Genomic DNA, 17,475 nt, shown 5'->3' with positions numbered 1-17,475 from the left:
TTGTAATGCTCTGCAGAGTCTGGCAGAGCCTCTAACCCGGGTCTTTCATCTCTTCACTGAGTCCTCCAACAACCCCCTGACGTCCCTACTTCACAATGAGGAAACAGAGGCCCAGAGAGGTCATAGGTTTGTCTGAGATCACACAGCTAAACGCAGCAGAGCCCAGTCTGTGTGACTGCAAAGGCCAGGCTCTTCCTTCCCCCACGGCAACTGGACTGCCCCCTGCCTCCCGGGTGACCTCTCTGGGCAATGGGGTCAGGGTCAGAGCCTGGGGTGGTCTCCACTCACCTCAGGGCCTGGCCTAGGACTCCAGGAGCTGGTGTTGTCCGTCTGCTCCCTTGATCCCACCTTCACGGAGACAGACATAGTGATGGTGAGCGTGGCTGGGTTGCGGGCTGGGAGCGCTGATGAGATGGCCCACACTGGCCACGTGGTGTGCATGCCGCTGTTCCTATGGACAGAGCAGTCGCCGTGTGGCACCACGACATCTGGGCACGGGACACTGAACTGGTGCTGAGGAAGTGGGAGTTTGTGCTGAGGCCGTTGGAGTCCTGAGGACAGAGTGACCGGACCCTGTGCCCGGGCTGGGATGGAAGCAGGGAGTGGAGGTGCTCCCAGCAAGCAGGCAGCAGAGGAGGCGTTACCTGCTCCTGGGGCTCTTTGATCCCCTTCACCCCCACAACACTCAGGGTCAGGACCTCCCCCGTGCTTGTCAGCACACCCTGAGTTCCTCCAGTGTCTGGGACAGGGTGCAGGGACAGGAAGGACACCCTTCTAGCTCCCATCACCAGAGCTCGGGAGGCAGCAGGGCCGGCCTTCACTCTGGGTCACAGAGGAGCCCTTTGTTCAGGGCCGCGTGGCCAGTGACAGCTTCCTGAGTTCAGGAAGGGAACCGTGAGAAGGAAGCAGTAAGGGATATGCTAACTTGATGGTGAGGGCTTTACCTGCTGTGGTGAGGGATTTCCACTTTATCTTGTGGTCCTCTAATATGTCTTTTCCTTTTTAGGAAATAAATGACTCAGGCCCGGGCATGGTGGCGTGAGCCACCAGCACTTTGGGAGGCCGAGGCAGGCGGATCACTTGAGGTCAGGAGTTGGAGACCAGCCTGGCCAACATGGTGAAACCCCATCTCTACTAAATATACAAAAATTAGCCAGGCATGGTGGTGCATGCCTGTAATCCCTACAGGCTACTGGGGAGGCAGAAGTGAGAGAATCGCTTGAACTTGGGAGGTGGAGGTTGCAGTGAGCCAAGATTGCACCACTGCACTCCAGCCTGGGTGACAGAGCAAGACTCCATCTAAAAAAAGAAAAAAAAAAAGAAATTACTCTGCTTAACAAAATAATATGTCTGTATTGTAGATGATTTGGGAGTAACTCTCACTTTTAGCAATTCTTAGGGTAATTCAGGCAGACTCACTCAAAAAAAAAAAAAAAAAAAAAGCCAGGCATTGTGGGGTGTGCATCTGTGGTCCCAGCTACGTGAGCGCCTGGGGTAGGAGGATCACTTAAGTCCAGGAGGTGGAGGCTGTAGTGAGCTAAGATCACACCACTGCATTCCAGCCTGGGCGACAGAGGGAGACCCCGTCTCAACAAACAATCAATCTGATAGTACTAAAGGGCCTGCAAGGCAGTCATGAATTGTGAGGTCAAGATTGGGAGAAGAGGGAACCTAGAGAGGTGAGCCTGGCATTTGGGACACTTTTCCTCTACACAGCTGCTTAGGAGCTGAGGAACGGAGTAGAGCTTTTCACAGGCACACAGGGCTGAGGGGCAGAAGCTGAAGTTCAAGGCCTGCTGAAAGACCCTCGTAAGCGTCCCCTAACCCTCAAGCTTTGGGTTGGGTTGGGTCCCTGAGGGGCCACCCACTAGGAGTAAGGGCAATTGGAAGTTGACCGACCGTCTGGCCGCCTGCCAGAAGTAAAGATCTGTCTTCTCTGGAGGAAGATGACACCTCCCAGAGCCTCCAATTTCCTCTACAGTTATTCATATGGGATGCCCCCACTCAATCAGAAATAACCAGTCATACAATGGGACAAGATGTGATTGAAAATGAGAAGAAAAAAAAAATGGACAAAAGAGGCCAGGCATGGTGGCTCATGCCTCCAATTCCAGCACTTTGGGAGGCAGAGGCGGGCAGATCACTTGAGGTCAGGAGTTCAAGACCAGCCTGGCCCACATGGTGAAACTCCATCTCTACTAAAAAAAAAAAAAAAAAAAAAATAGCTGGGCATGGTGGTGTGGGCCTGTAATCCCAGCTATTCGGGAGGCTGAGGCAAGTAAATCATTTGAACCCAGGAGGTGGAGGTTGCAGTGAGCCGAGATCACACCACTGCACTCCAACCTGTGTGACAGAGCAAGACTCTGTCTCCAAAAAAAACAAAACAAAACAAAACAAAAGAAACAGACCCTTAGGTGACCCAGATAATGAAGTGGCTTGTGCCTGTACTCCCAGCTACCCAGGAGGCTGAGATGGGAGGATCACTTGAGACCAGGAGTTCAAGGCTGCAGTGAACCATGATCATGCCACTGCACTCCAGCCTGGGTGATAGAGCAAGACCCACCTCTAAAAAAATAAATAAATAGCTTGAGTGTGGTGGCTCACGCCTGTAATCCCAGCACTTTGGGAAGCCAAGGTGGGTGGAACACTTGAGATCAGGAGTTTGAGACCAGCCTGGCCAACATGGTGAAACTCCATCTCTACTAAAAATACAAAAATTAGAGGGGCATGGTGACACACACCTGTAATCTCAGCTACTCTGGAGGCTGAGGCAGGAGAATTGCTTGAATCCAGGAGGCAGAGGTTGCAATTAGCCAAGATTGCCCCACTGCACTCCAGCCTGGGTGACAGTGAGACTCCGTCTCAAAATAAAATTAATTAATTAAATTAAATATTCTAGGCTGGGTGTGGTGGCTCATGCTTGTAATCCCAGCATTTTGGGAGTCTGAGGCAGGCAGATTGCTTGAACCCAAGAGTTTGAAACCAGCCTGGGCAACATGGCAAAACCCTGTTTCTACTTAAAAGTACAAAAATTAGGCCGGGCGCGGTGGCTCAAGCCTGTAATCCCAGCACTTTGGGAGGCCGAGACGGGCGGATCACGAGGTGAGGAGATCGAGACCATCCTGGCTAACACAGTGAAACCCCGTCTCTACTAAAAAAATACAAAAAACTTAGCCGGGCGAGGTGGCAGGCGCCTGTAGTCCCAGCTACTTGGGAGGCTGAGGCAGGAGAATGGCGTAAACCCGGGAGGCGGAGCTTGCAGTGAGCTGAGATCCGGCCACTGCACTCCAGCCTGGGTGACAGAGCGAGACTCCGTCTCAAAAAAAAAAAAAAAAAAAGTACAAAAATTAGCCAGGTGTGACAGTGTGCACCTGTAGACCCAGCTACGTGGGAGACTGAGGTGAGAGGATTGCTTGAGCCCAGGAGGTGGAGGTTGCAGTGAACTAAGATTGTGCTACTGCATTCCAGCCTGGGTGACACAGAGAGATCCCATCTCAAAAAATAAAAAATAAAATATTCAAGGAATTATAAGGCAAGATAAAAAATTTGGCAGGAATCTTGAAACTTTAAGAAGGCCACATGGAAATTCTAAAACTGAAAAATACGATAACTTAAGAACTCAGTAGATAGGTTTAACAGTAGATGAGACACAGCTGGAGAGAGAATTAGTGAAGAGGGAGATAAATCAAGAGAAATATCCAGATAAACAAAAGATGGTTCTTTGAAAAGAGTAATAAAATTGATAAACCTCTAATGAGACTGATCAAGAACAAGAGAAAGGAAGTATAAATAACTTGTGATAATATTAAAAAGGAATAAAGAGGCCAGGCTGGTGGCTCATGCCTGTAATCCCAGCACTTTGGCAGGCTGAGGCAGGTGGATCACCTGAGGTCAGGAGTTTGAGACCAGCCTGGCCAATATAGTGAAACCCTGTCTCTACTAAAAATAAAAAAAAATTATCCAGGCCTGGTAGTGGGCGCCTATAATCCCAGCTACTCAGGGGAGCTGAAGCAGAAGAAGTGCTTGAACCTGGGAGTCAGAGGTTGCAGTGAGCTGAGATCCCACCACTGCACTTCAGCCTGGGCAAGAGAGTGAGATTCCGTCTCAAAAAAAAAAAAAAAAAAAAAAAAGAATAAAATAAAAATTACATATATATATGTGTGTGTGTGTGTGTGTGTGTATATATATATATACATATATATATAAATCTGAGACGGAGTCTTGCTCTGTCACCCAGGCTGGCGCTATCTCGGCTCACTGCAAGCTCCACCTCCCAGGTTCACACCATTCTCCTGCCTCAATCTCCCGAGTAGCTGGGACTACAGGCGCCCGCAACCACGCCCGGCTAAGTTTTTGTATTTTTAGTAGAGATGAGGTTTCACCGTGTTAGCCAGGATGGTCCTGATCTCCTGACCATGTGATCCGCCCACCTCAGCCTCCCAAAGTGCTGGGATTACAGGCATGAGCCACCGTGCCTGGCCAAAAAATTACCTATATTTTTATCATCCAAGAATAACCATTAATATTTTTTGTCTATTTCATTCTGGATATGTATATAAATCTGTGTGTGTGTGTGTGTATGTGTATTAAAGAAGGGAGATACACAGTCACATCAGTGCTTTAGAAAGCCCTTAATAGGAATCGCAGAAGGAGGATTAGTTCTAGAATGGTCAAGTAGAGACTTCAGCTTAAGAGTGTTAACTTTGAGACCCCAAGAAGAGGTGATGAAGAAGTTGCCAGGAATATAAGCACAGAGTTCAGGAGAGGGCCTGGACTAGAGGAAGAGCTATGAGAAACCACAGCATGGGCCGGGCATGGTGGCTCACGCCTGTAATCCCAGCACTTAGAGAGGCTGAGGTGGGAGGATCACCTGAGATCGGGAGTGTGAGACCAGCCTGACCAACATGGAGAAACCCCATCTCTACTAAAAATACAAAATTAGCTGGGCATGGTGGCGCATGCCTGTAATCCCAGCTACTTGAGAGGCTGAGGCAGGAGAATCACTTGAACCTGGGAGGCGGAGGTTGCAGTGAGCCGAGATCACGCCATTGCACTCCAGCCTGGGCACCAGAGAACAGAGTGAAACTCTGTCTCAAAAAAAAAAAAAAAGAAAGAAACCACAGGATGGTGGAAATCTTGGACTTCAGTGAGTGTAAGGGGAGAAGAGTCCACGTGGCAAGCAAAGGGCAGTCTCCCTCTGTCCTTCCATCTCTTAGAAGAATCCAGATCCGGCCGGGCGCGGTGGCTCAAGCCTGTAATCCCAGCACTTTGGGAGGCCGAGACGGGCGGATCACGAGGTCAGGAGATCGAGACCATCCTGGCGAACACGGTGAAACCCCGTCTGTACTAAAAAATACAAAAACCTAGCCGGGTGAGGTGGCGGGCGCCTGTAGTCCCAGCTACTCGGGAGGCTGAGGCAGGAGAATGGCGGGAACCCGGGAGGCGGAGCTTGCAGTGAGCTGAGATCTGGCCACTGCACTCCAGCCTGGGCGACAGAGCGAGACTCCGTCTCAAAAAAAAAAAAAAAAAAAAAAACCAGAAGAATCCAGATCCATACTGTGGAAGATCAAGTATACAGGAGTTCCCAGGGCCCCAGAACTGCTCTCCTGTGCTTGAGAAGGTGGTAACTCAGAAAATCAAAAGAAAGTCAGCAAGTCTCACACCTGTAACCCAACACTTTGGGAGGCAGGTGGATCACCTGAGGTCAGGAGTTCAAGACCAGCCTGGCCAACATGGAGAAATCCCACCTGCACTAAGAGCACAAAAATTAGCAGGGCGTGGTAGCAGGTGCCTGTAATCCCAGCTACTCAGGAGGCTGAGGCAGGAGAATCACTAAAATCTGGGAGGCGGAGGTTGCGGAGAGCCGAGATCGCACCACTGCACTCCAGCCTGGGCGACAAGAGGGAGACTCTGTCTCAAAGCAAAAAAAAAAAAAAAAAAAAAAAAAAAGAAGAAGAAGAAAGCCAGCAGCTCTAAGCCCCTGTAATTCCATGTCTCCCTTACTGACCTGTCTGGGGCAAGCACCAGCCAAAGTGCATTATATATCCATTGCTGCACAAGTGACCCCAAAACATAGTGCCTTAAAGCAACAATCATTTCCCATCGCACTGCAGGGTAGGAATTGGAGAGTGAGCCAGGTGTGGCAGCTCATGCACACCCATAGTCAATCCCAGCACTTCGGAAGGCCAAGGCAGGTGGACTGCTTGAGCTCAGAAGTTTGAGACCAGCCTGGCCAACATGGTGAAACTCCATCTCTATGTAAATAAAAACAAAAAGTAGCCAGGTGGCCGGGTGTGGTGGCTGGTCTGTAATCCCAGCACTTTGGGAGGCCGAAGTGGCGGGGGGCGGGTATCGCCTGAGGTCAGGAGTTGGAGATCAGCCTGGCCAACATGGTAAAACCCCATCTCTACTAAAAATACAAAAATCAGCCAGGCACAGTGGCGTGCGCCTGTAATCCCAGCTACCGGGAGGCTGAGGCAGGAGAATCACTTGAACTTGGGAGGCGGAGGTTGCAGTGAGCCAAGATCGCACCACTGCACTCCAGCCTGGGCGACAGAGCAAAAACTCCATCTCAAAAAAGAAAGTAACCAAGCCTGGTGGCTCACACCTGTGGCCCCAGCTACTTGAGAGGCTAAGGTGGGAGGATCGCTTGAGCCCAGGAGGGCCATGCCTCAGTGAGCGGAGACGGAGCCATTGCTATCCAGCCTAGGTGACAGAGTGAGACCCTATCTCAAAAGAAAGCGGGGAGAGGCGGAATTTGGGAGTGGCTTACAGCTGGAAAGTTCTGGCTTGGAGTTTCTCACGAGGCTGTAGTCAGGACATCAGTGAGAACTGCATTAGCTGAATAATCCTCTTGCAGGCGGTGTGCTCACACAGCTGACACGCTGCTGCTGCTGGTGGCGGAAGCCTCAGTGCTGCCCACGTGAACATCTCCTCAGGGCTTCCTGGGTGTCTTCGCAGTCTGATGACTTGCTTCCCCTAGGGTGAGCGGTCTGAGACCGAGGCAGAAGCTGCGTTTTATGACCTCTTCCCACGCTGGTACTTCTTACTTGACACCCAAGTCAGCTCTGACTCAGTGTGGTAAGGCCGACAGAGGGGTGAGCACCAGGAGATAAGGACAGATGAGGGCTCTTTTGGGGGCTGCCTACTGCATTTATAAATGCCAGCTGGGCAAAGGGCCTGAGCTCATGAGAGGCCCCTGTCCTCACAGAGGTCAGGCCCCTGGCAGGGGCACCCACCAGGTGGTGCAGATAAACGTGCCAGAGTGGGATGCAAGTACACCCAGGACCTGGCGGAGCTGGGCCACCCCTGGAGAAAGGGCTTTGCTGTGGTGAGAGGAGCAAGAACCTTCGATGCTGGGGGAAGGGCCTCTGAGTCAGGGCTGCTTTCCGGCATGCGCACACGCTTGCTCACACACACGCACAGGACACCTCTGGATGGACAGACGGGCGCACAGCTGGTGACAGTGTTTACTCGCCTTTGTGCTGTTTGTGACACACAGGCATGTGTTACCTATTTTGAAAAGTTCTAAGAAAAATCGAAGAAAGAGGCCCACTTGGGCCAGTGGATCCAACCGTGGGAACCACCACTACAAGGGGATTGGATGCACAGGCGCTCTCCTCTTGCTGTAAACAATGCAGCACCATTTGAGCCTGATGTTATGTTGTCTATTCTGGGTGACCTTGAACCATGCACTGTCTCTTCCCTGGGAGGCACTCATCCGCCTCTTAATCACATCTGCAAAGCCTGACACTCAGAGAACCATGAACACAGACAGAACCCTTGGGCCAATCACCGTGGAGACTAGCCAGTGAGTGAGGAGTTAACTGGCCAATCAGAGGGGGAGGAACACTGGCCAATCAGAGAGTGTGGCGCATTAACTGGCCAGAGTGGCGTCAACTAGCTAATCAGAGGGTGAGGGATGTGGCTGGCCAATCAGAGTGAAGGAGTTGACTAGCCAATCAGAGCATGAGGGAGTCCACTGGCCAACTACAGGGTGAGGGTTGGCCAATCAGAGGGTGAGGGCTGTGGCTGGCCAATGAGAGAGTGAAGAAGTTACCTGGCCTGGCTGAATTCCACACCCCCTAGAACAGGTGGAGGCAAGGTGGGCAGGTCTGTTCTGGAAGGGAAGGTGCAAGCAGCACATCCCCCCCGACACACACACTCTCCGGGAACTCTGCTGGTCCCAGCAGCCCCTCCCCGGTGTGTCTTCCCCAGTGTCCTATCCCCAGAGACCAAGCCCATCTGCCGTGAGAAGCCTGAAGTTAGGTTCACACCCCTGGCTTCCCAGCAAACCCCCGGGAGAAGCCTCCTCAGCAGAGGCGGGGGGCCAGGAGGAGGAGAGAAGGAGTCCCCCACACCTTTCCCCCCAAGCTGAGAGGACATGCCCACAAAGCCAGCCCTCGTTTCCAACACGGAGCCCCAGGCCCCGGCCTCCCTGTGCTGACCTTGGAATAAGTAGGCTTGTGTGTCTGCAGATGACTTCACAGTGGACACACACGTGCACACACGCTCTCAGAACACCTCTGGATGGACGGACACGTGCACAGCTGGTGACAGTGTTTGCTCACCTTTGTACTGTTTATGACAGACAGGAATGTGTTACCCATTTTGAAAAATTCTAGCAAAATAAAAGGCTTATATTGCACACAGCACAAGTGATTTACGTAAGAACAAATAGGCACGATGTTCCCACATGGAATGGTAAACGTTCAAACGCCAGGAGGAAGAGGAGGCCGGGCTCACCCCGCCCAGATTGGTCCTCACTGGGCCTCACCAAAACTGTGCCACCGCCTGGAGCTCCCAGGAGCTTCCTTAACCTTTGAATCAATAAGGAGACCTCGGGGTGGGGCAGGGAGGAGGAAGATCAAGCTACAAGAGGCCGCCACCTTCCCCAGCACACCTCTCAAGACTCAGGAAGGGCCCCCAAACCCCAAACGGGGCTGTTTACTGCTTCCACATGTTGCACAGGCCCTGGGAACCCTTCTCCTGCGGCCGCCTCAACTGTCCATCTGCATAACGGTGGGCGTGCCCCAGCTTTTGTGGTCCGAGGGGACCCAGGTGTGTGCTGGCCATTCCTGTTCTCACCTATCTCTTTCTGGGACCTGCAGTGGGCCTGGGCCTGCAAGCTGAGCCCCTCCCAACCTGGAGTTCTGCCCTCTGTTTAACAAGTCTGCATCCCAAACTCCAGGCCTAGCCCTGCACCACCCCAGGCAGCCCGGGTCCCTGTGGTCAAGAAGCCCCCTCAGCCAGGCCCCCTTTGAGGCAAGCAAGGAGTGGCCCCAAACTCCTCCACCATGGCATGACACCCCCATGCCACCCTTCTGGGACTTCCATCTCTGCCAGCTCAGTGTGCCCACCAGGGCACTCACAATGGCATACCTCCCCCGGGTTGCTGCAGAGGGGAAGGGTCGGGGGCCGGAAGCAGCAGAGCCTGTGCCAGGACAAGGACAGAGACCTGGGCGCCTGCTCTCCCCAGAAGCGTTCAGTGAAAAGTACCTAGCAGGCTTGAAAACAAGGGAGCGGACGGAGGGGCACATCTGGCTGGCTCAGCTCCTCGCCCCCCACACCTGCAAGTCGGAGGGGACTCTCGGGCCCTCTCCTCAGCCTCTTCTCCACTAAGCCGGCCCTCCGGGGAGAGTGGACAGAACGAGGCCAGGGAAGCCTTGGCCTGAAATGGCATTTCTCTGGTACCGGGTGATCTGGGTGGGTCCCTCTGCCACTCTGGGCCTCAGTCTCCCCCTCTGTAAAATGGATAAAGGGTAGCCATTGAGTAGGGCCACTGTGGGACTGGAGAGCAGCATGGAGCCCAGCCCCACCGCATTTAACAGACTCCTACTTTTCTCCCAGGTCCTTAGGAACGGGGGGCAGCAGTGGCTCATGAGCCTGCTGGGGGAGGGGCGAGTTCAGGCCACACCCTTGAGAGGCCCCCACCCAACTCTGCCACTCAGCCTGTGTCACCTGGGCCACTTCCTCTTTCTGGACTGGCTCTTCTCATCTTTAAGAGGCAGTTGAACCAGTTAGTCCCTAACGAGCCTGCCGGGGCAGGGGAGCCGCCCCAAATATCTATGGAGAAACCTGAGCTGGATTCTTGGCTCTGTCCCCCACCCCTTGTCACCCCCCAGGGCTGCTTTCTGGCCAGGACCCCAGCCAGACCCAGGGAAGGGATTCCCAGACTCTCAAGGGGCCCTGGCCCTGACAGCCAATCCCAGGAGGTGCAAAGGGAAACACAGCCCCCTCTCACCTCCCTCCCACCTGCTGGGGGCTCAGATGACTACACAGTGGGGGGCTCAGGCTGAGGGTCCGGGCTGCCGAGAGCAGGAGGGCTCCGCTGAATGCCTCTGAGGCACAGGAGCCCCAGGCCAGGGCCATGGACCAGCCGAAGCTGACGCGGACGCCCTGCACGTGCTGTGGGCCGTACTGCCGCGCCGTCTCCGCGAAGGCCAGGTGCGAGTAGCTGATGTAGATGCTGACCCCCGCCAGGGTCAGGACACCTGGGGGAGAGATGGGGCGGGCAGCTGCTCCGTGTCTGCTCCAGCGGGCCCAGGCCCAGGTGGTCCTGCAGATACCGCCTCAGCATCCCCGCCCCGCTGGCATTCAGGCAGAGCTGCAGGCAGCACACCACCCTTCCTGTCCCGGTTAGCCTTGCCTGGCTATCAACCTGGCCCCCAGACACCAACTCCTGCTTGGGGTCAGACAGGACCCCAAGGTAGTCAACTGCATTTGGGGGAGTGGAGCTTTAAGAGGCTCCAATTCAGTCCTCAAATCCCAGAGACCTCACCCCACAAAGCCTCCTGCGAACAGTGCCACCTGCCCCTCAACATGGTTCTCACATAACTGCCCCCACACACCCTGTACCCTCCATGGCCCCCAGCACACACACGCACATGCACACACATGTACACGTACACATTCGCACACATTCACACACACACAGCCATGGCCTCTGCTGGCAGCAGAATTGCCCAGTGCTCTGAGCAGAGTGAGTCCCTGCCCTGCACCCCCGCCTCCTCTTCCTCACACCTTCGCCCTCCCTACCTCTGGGGCTAACATCCCCCTCCGACTCTCCTTCCAGAGCCCCCCTGTCCTCCCAGCTCTGAGTTTCGGGCCCTTCCTCAGGGGAGGAGGCCTGCCCTGGGCCCTCCTCGCTCCTCCCTCCCACTCTCCACGTGGTCAAAGCTGTTGTCAAAGGAATGAAGCCGAGCTTTGCACAGGGTGGCAGGCACCAGGTTTCATCCAGCAGTTCAGGGTCCAGCGAAGAGCTGGGCAGGGGACTCAGCCCATGCCCCCAGGGTATTTTCCTGTCCGCTGGGCTTGGAGGAGCCAGCCCGGAGTGCCACCCCCTTCCCACAGCTTCAGGCTGATGAGAAAGCCTGTCCTGGGTGCCGACTGTAGGGAATGTTAGCCAGGGGGGCAGGTGGCCCTGATTTCCCCACAGGCACTTCCTGGGTGCACAGGGTCCCCTCTGGGCACTGCCCAGCCAAAAGAAGGCCACTGACCCAAGCTGACGTTCAGGGCCAGGTCTGGATCTCACCGGTGCCCAGTGAAGGGGCACAGCCCAGCCTGGGCTTCTGTGATTCCCCTGGGAAGAGTGGGAAGAAGACGGCATGGGGAGGCCGGGGGAGGGAGGACATATAGGTGCCTGCCCGGCTGGGCAGTGTAGCAACAGAAATGATGAATTTACTTTGGGGAGGAATGTGAAGCCAAATAGAATGAAGCAGGCCCTGGGAGAAGCAGGGGCGGGGGCCAGCCCCCAGCAGCGGGGGTTGACTGCGCGGCAGGAGGTGCCTGTCTCTGCCTATAGCACTGGCCTCAGCTGCAGCCCAAGGCCCCACTTCCTGGCAGGCCGCCCCACCAGCTGAGCCCTCTCCAAACACCAGCTGCCTCCTGTAGACTGGCCGAGGACACGGCCTTTCTCCCAAAATGAAGGCGAAGAGTAAGTTCCCATGCTGGGACCTGAAGTGCCTCCCGACTCCCTAGTGAGGGGGCCTGGGCTCAGCTCTCTGTCAGCCTCCCGCCTCCTAAAGGAGGCCTCCGCAGCTGGCACCTGCAGCCTCAAGCTGGGAAACTCTAGAGGACTGTGTCACCACAGGCCCTGTCGGTCCTCCAGGCCCCCCATGATCCTGTCTCAGGGAAGGGCACCCAATCCGTCTGGGGTGCTCCATCTCCCTCCCGCTCCTTGCAGTGCTAGTGAGGGGTGAGGGCTGAGCTGACCCTAGGCAGGTGCCCTTGGTGTGACATCCTGAGACCCCTCTGTGCTTCGGCCCACAGCTGACCCTCATTCTAGGAGTGGAGGCCCCCTCTGCCTGGGGAGGCTGGAGTCGCAGTGGAACCCCTACCCATCCACCAGCTACCTCCAGCCCCTCCGCCTCCTAGCCGGTGCCTTTGCTCCCAGGCACAATGCAGAGGGTCCGTGTCCCTGTAAGTTCTTCCGGTTACAATCCCAATCCGATTACTCCTGTCGCTGGCCCCGAAGGTCCTCGTGATTGGATTTTGAACACTCACAGATGGGCTCCAGGGTCCGGTCATTCGGATTCTTCCTGATTTCATCGTCTAGAGGAGACCTTGACTTCAATGTTGCTCTCATGTGGCCTGTGATCAATGCCAGGGCTGCTGGCTTCCCCAATCTCTGCACCCAGCCGGGCCTCCTCAGTGGCAGAGGCCTCCCAGAGAAGCAGGGAGGGTGCCCCCAGCCCTGGACGGTCCGCTCCTTGTGGCCACGGCCTTGACAGTGGAGCTGGCCTGAGACACCAGGCCTGGCCTTGGTTGACAGGGGCGGCTGAGGACAGACCGTCTGGAGCCCCCAGTCTACCTTCCACAACAGCTAGCGCTGGGCAGTCGGTGGAAACTGAGGAGACAGCACAGCGGGATTGGAGCCCAGGCCCTCGTCCCTCTCCAGGCCTCAGATTTCTCATCTGCAGCTGGGACTGAGGAGCTTCGGAGGAGCACCTGGCCAGCACTCGGCATGTAGTCAGAGCTGGAGCCATGTCAGCGGATGGGTAGTTACAGGTTACAGTCTCAGCTTGTGCTGGGGTCAGAGCTGAGGCCTCTGGTGCCCCGTTGCCCCTGCCTTCATGCCTGGCCCTGCCTCGTCTCTGCCAAACCCCTGAGCCCTTGCTTCTCCCACCAGGGCAGTGTGGGAAGGAGAAGGTGTGGTAAGGGGCTGGCCCCAGGTCCCCCAGCATGATCTGACCCAGCAAAGCAGGTCCTGGGGTTGCCCTGGAGGCCCTCATCCCCCCACCCCCGCCAAGAAGCTTGGACCCTGGTGCTCCTCCCTGTCCGAGGCTCTGACCCACAGCCAGAAGCCCTGCTCCTATCCCAGTGCTATGGTTTGGCGTCCCAGCCCGAATCTCATGTGAAATGGTAATCCCCAGTATTGGAGGTGGGGCCTGGAGGGAGGTGACTGGATCATGGCGGTGGCTTCTCATGAATGGGTTAGCAACATTTCCCTTGGTGCTATTCTCTGGATAGTGAGTGAGTGCTGAGATCTGGTTGTTTAAAAGTATGTAGCACCCAGCTGGGCGCAGTGGCTCACACCTGTAATCCCGGCACTTAGGGAGGCTGAGGCAGGTGGATTATCTGAGGTCAGGAGTTTGAGATCAGCCTGACCAACATGGAGAGACCCTGTCTCTACCCAAAATACAAAATTAGCTGGGTGTGGTGGCACATGCCTGTAATCCCAGCTACTCAGGAGGCTGAGGCAGGAGAATCGCTTGAACCCGGGATGCGGAGGTTGCAGTGAGCTGAGATCATGCGATTGCACTCCAGCCTGGGCAACAAGAGCAAAACTCCATCTCAAAAAAAAGAAAAAAAAAAAGTGTGTAGCACCTCCCTACTCTCTTCCTCCTGTCCCAGCCATGTGAAATGCTGGCTCCCTGACTTGGCCTTCCGCCCGTGATTGTCATTTTCCTGAAGCCTCCCCAGAAGCAAAGCAGATGCCAGCATCATGCTTCCTCTACAGTGTGCAGAACCATGAGCCGATTAAACCTCTTTTCTTTATAAGCCTAGCTAATTTTTGTATTTTTAGTAAAGATGGGGTTTCACCATGTTGGTCAGGCTGGTCTTGAACTCCTGACGTCAGATGATCTACCCACCTCAGCCTCCCAAAGTTCTGGGATTACAGGCATGAGCCACCGCGCCCAGCCTAAACCTCTTTTCTTTATAAATTACTCAGTCTCAGGCATTTCTTTATAGCGATGTGAGAACAAATATACATGGGTACCTTCTGGAACCACAGGGAGCTGCCTGCCACGGCTCCATCACCAGGCTCAGCACCTGCCCAGAGGGAACCAGGGGACGAGGGCAACAGTAGAGGCAGCACGCCACTCCCGGAACCTGTGGCCCAGCTCCCGTCTTTGGAGCCACTCTCCCAGGGCCCCAGACTCACCCCCCAGCAGGAAGTAGCAGCCGGTGAAGAGCAGCAGAGGTGCGCTCTGGGCCAGGGAGCTGAGCAGGCCGCAGATCCAGCCGCATACGAGAAGGACCAGGCTCAGGGGCAGGACCACCATGACTGCGCGGTGCAGCACTGCAGGAGAGGGGGCTCAGGTGAGAATTCTGGTCCAGGTAGGCCCTTCAGCGCTTGTCTGCCAGAGGACAGTGACATGGTGCTTCATCTTCTCAGGAAAAGCGGCTGACGCCCATCTCCGTGAAAACCACTGGACCTTCCCAGTGGCCCCCTCTCGCCCTGGCAGGGGCTTCCTAAGGCCGGGAGAGGGAGGCGTCCCCAGAACCCTCCCAACCCCCATCCCAGGCCTCGCATGTCCCCCGACCCACCAGGGGGAAGGTGCCAGTCAGGTAGACAGCAGGCCATCTGGAAGAACCGAGTCCTAAATGGGGAGCCAGGAGTCTGCAGCGCCCACAGGATCCAGCCACGCTCAGAGCTGCCTGACTTCCCCAACAACAAAGAATGAGCCTTCGCCACTGAGAGCGAAACTGAGACAGGGGAAAAGAGGACAGGCTGGGAGCCGGGCACCTGTGGTTAGGCACAGTAGCACAGCACTGGGACAGGTCTGCGTGGAAACGTCCTCTTGGAGATGCAGGGGCAGTGGAAGCAGTGCTGCGGGATGGGGATGGGGATGGGGATGGCTGGGATCCAGCCTTGCCTGAATATTTGGAAAGGACGAGGCAGCCCCACCCACGACTCACAGACGAGGTGCTGCACCGAGGTGGAGACGTCCAGGCTCTCACTGGCGAAAGGGTCGACCAGCGGGATGCAGTTGTTCTGCCCTGGGAAACAGAGGCCTCAAAGCCTGGGGCCTGGATGCTGTGAGGCACCCAGCAGCCTACCCGAGCCCAGGGGACCCCCCGGCACCACAGGGCCCTGCCACCTTCTCTCTCATGCTGAAACTCGGGGCTGGGACTCCAAGTGGGATGAAAGGCCCAAGACCTTTCGCCTTATTTTCACATGCAAGTTATGCCTGCACAGATGCATTTTTAAAATTTCAAACGCTCCATGGAGGCTCCCTCAGAGTCCGTCAGGCAGGGGTCCTTGTAATGCGTTTGTGTGTGGAACTCAGGCTTTCCTTTGGGTCAGGAAAAAGGTGTGTGCAAAACGGGTTCCTGGGAAGCCTTGCTCCAGAATCTTCCTGACTCGTGTCATGTGGGCATACATACTCTGGTTCTCACACACGTGCAGAGCCACCTGCATAGGCACATGCGTGTGCACACCTGCACACAGGTGCATGTCAGAAGGTCTTTGTAGCACAGTTAGGCACAGTCTATCGGATGGATGAGCACACGGCTCCTAACTCCTCCCCAGTTGCACTGAGGAAGCCACCAGCACACGCGTACCACCCACACTTGCACTCACTCATACATGCCCACACACTCTCACATGCACATACATGCACACTAACATGCACACACAACTACACACACTCACATTCATATTTACATACACAGCCAGGTGCTCACACATGTTATATTCAGCACATGCACACATATTCAGATGCGCACACACACTCACTCACACTCAGACCTCCTTGCCATGCCAGCCCCCTGTGCAGGGGAAGCTCCCCAGGCGCTGCAGCTCCTGAGGAGGGAGCTGGGGGGAATGGAGGGGGCCCTGTGGACCCTGCAGCCTCCTCTCTCCCTGTGCTCTGAAGCCTCTGCACACATTTGGAACCCCTGTCCCCGCGGCATCAGTATGTGTGGGGTGAGCAGCTCTGACGGTGCCTGACAGGGAGGGGGACAAGGGGCTGCAAGGCCCAAACCCCGGGGAGGGCGATCAAGAAACAACCCCTGGTGACTTGGATGAGGCCCCCCAGCTACACACCTGGAGGCTTCCCTCCCCGACTCTCGCCCCACAGCCCCCTCCTCCGGCTGTGAGGGGCCCTGAACAGGGCTCCCTCCCTCCTGTAGCCCCTGGACTGTCAGTTTTGGGGGGTGACGGAGGGTGATGGGGAGGGAGCTGAGAGACACCCTGGGGCAGAGCGGGATGCAAGGGACGGGTCCTGGGAGGGGGTCTGGCGGGGCGACACGGGCGGGGCGGGGTTAGGGGGGTGTCGGAGGGAAGAGGTCGCGGAGGGAGGAGGGCCGGCGGGGTGGCCGGTTACCTTCGCAGACGCGCCAGAGCCCCGAGTGCGAGGAGAGCAGCTCTGCGCGCCCGGGCCCGGCGCTGCCATTGCCGGCGTCCGTCACCTCCAGGATGTACCAGTAGTCGCTGTCGACCGCGGCGGCCAGGAGCGCGAAGCTGAGCAGCTCACCGAGGGCGGCGGCCAGGAGCAGCACACGCAGCCGGGCCATGGGGGCGGCCGGCGGGTGGGGACGGGGGTAGCGGGGCCCGGGGGGTGGCGGGGGACGCGCGGAGCCGGGAGCCGGGAGCCGGGGGGCGGGGGACGCTGGAGCCGGGGCGCGGGCGCGGCGGCGCTCGAGGCTCTTCTGGGCACGTCCCCGCTCCTGCCCGCGCACTGGCCTAGCGGGACCCCTGGGGTCGCAGGGAGCTCGCCCCTGGGAGAAAGGAGAGGAAGTCGGGAGCCGCGCGGCGAACCTGGAACCTGGGCTTCAATCTCAGCGTCCCCACGTGCCCTGGGCACGTTGCTTAATCTCCCTGAACCCCGGCTCTTCAGCAACCAAATGGGACGCGCCTGTCTGGCCGGGCTGTGCAGGGCTTGGGAGGAGGAGGGAGGGTCCGCCAGAGACAGACCCCAGGAGGATGGCCGGCCGGGAAGCAGGACCACCCACCCGCGCTCCTGGGCTCCTGGAAGCATAGGAGCCTGGCACGGGCTGGCCCTGGGGTCCTGTATCAGTCCTGAGGACCAACCAGACGGCAAGTGTAGTGCGTGGGCCCCGCGGCTGGGCCGGGGGCTGAGGAAGGAAAAAACCTTGCTTTGGATTCGCTCATAATTACAAATGCCCCCTCCAGCAAGGCCGGCCTCTGCCTGGCCAGCCACTCACGGAGCAAACAGGCAGAAAGAATCTTCTAGGACAGGCGTCGAGTGCCAGTGGGGGTGGGAGGCAGAGGAGCCGCAGAGAGGC

General features: G+C 56.5%; 1 protein-coding gene across 3 annotated transcripts; it reads right to left on the bottom strand.

Annotated features, from left to right (window-relative positions):
• Positions 1–8,561: 8,561 nt before the first annotated feature.
• Positions 8,562–16,766, bottom strand: TMEM235 (transmembrane protein 235). 3 transcript variants are annotated; one of them, XM_045375728.3, is made up of 7 exons: positions 16,554–16,766; positions 15,145–15,225; positions 14,972–15,055; positions 14,387–14,524; positions 12,928–13,027; positions 12,505–12,626; positions 10,105–10,493 (listed from the first exon to the last, which is right to left on the bottom strand). In XM_045375728.3, exons 1-7 carry the CDS (start codon positions 16,741–16,743, stop codon positions 10,240–10,242), a joined length of 969 nt encoding a protein of 322 aa, XP_045231663.2. In that variant the 5' UTR covers positions 16,744–16,766; the 3' UTR covers positions 10,105–10,239. The 3 variants fall into 3 exon arrangements, with proteins under 3 accessions (XP_045231660.2, XP_045231663.2, XP_045231662.2); XM_045375725.3 differs by lacking the exons at positions 12,505–12,626; positions 12,928–13,027; positions 14,972–15,055 and adding an exon at positions 14,773–14,883 and having other exon boundaries at positions 8,562–10,493; XM_045375727.3 differs by lacking the exons at positions 12,505–12,626; positions 12,928–13,027; positions 14,972–15,055.
• Between the last annotated feature and the right edge of the window lie 709 nt (positions 16,767–17,475).

Source organism: Macaca fascicularis, chromosome 16 (genome assembly GCF_037993035.2).
Source record: "Macaca fascicularis isolate 582-1 chromosome 16, T2T-MFA8v1.1".
Lineage (NCBI taxonomy): Eukaryota > Metazoa > Chordata > Mammalia > Primates > Cercopithecidae > Macaca > Macaca fascicularis.
This window is presented reverse-complemented; position numbering and strand designations above follow the sequence as displayed.

Excerpts from the sequence above, each read along its gene's own strand:
- TMEM235 (XM_045375728.3), bottom strand. The coding sequence starts at position 16,743 with ATGGCCCGGCTGCGTGTGCTGCTCCTGGCCGCCGCCCTCGGTGAGCTG. Across the intron at positions 14,525-14,971 it reads GCTACTGTGCCTAACCACAG|TGCTGCACCGCGCAGTCATG; the intron begins GTGCCCGGCTCC and ends CCTCTCCTGCAG. Across the intron at positions 13,028-14,386 it reads CTGCTACTTCCTGCTGGGGG|CACAAGCTGAGACTGTAACC; the intron begins GTGAGTCTGGGG and ends CTCTGACCCCAG.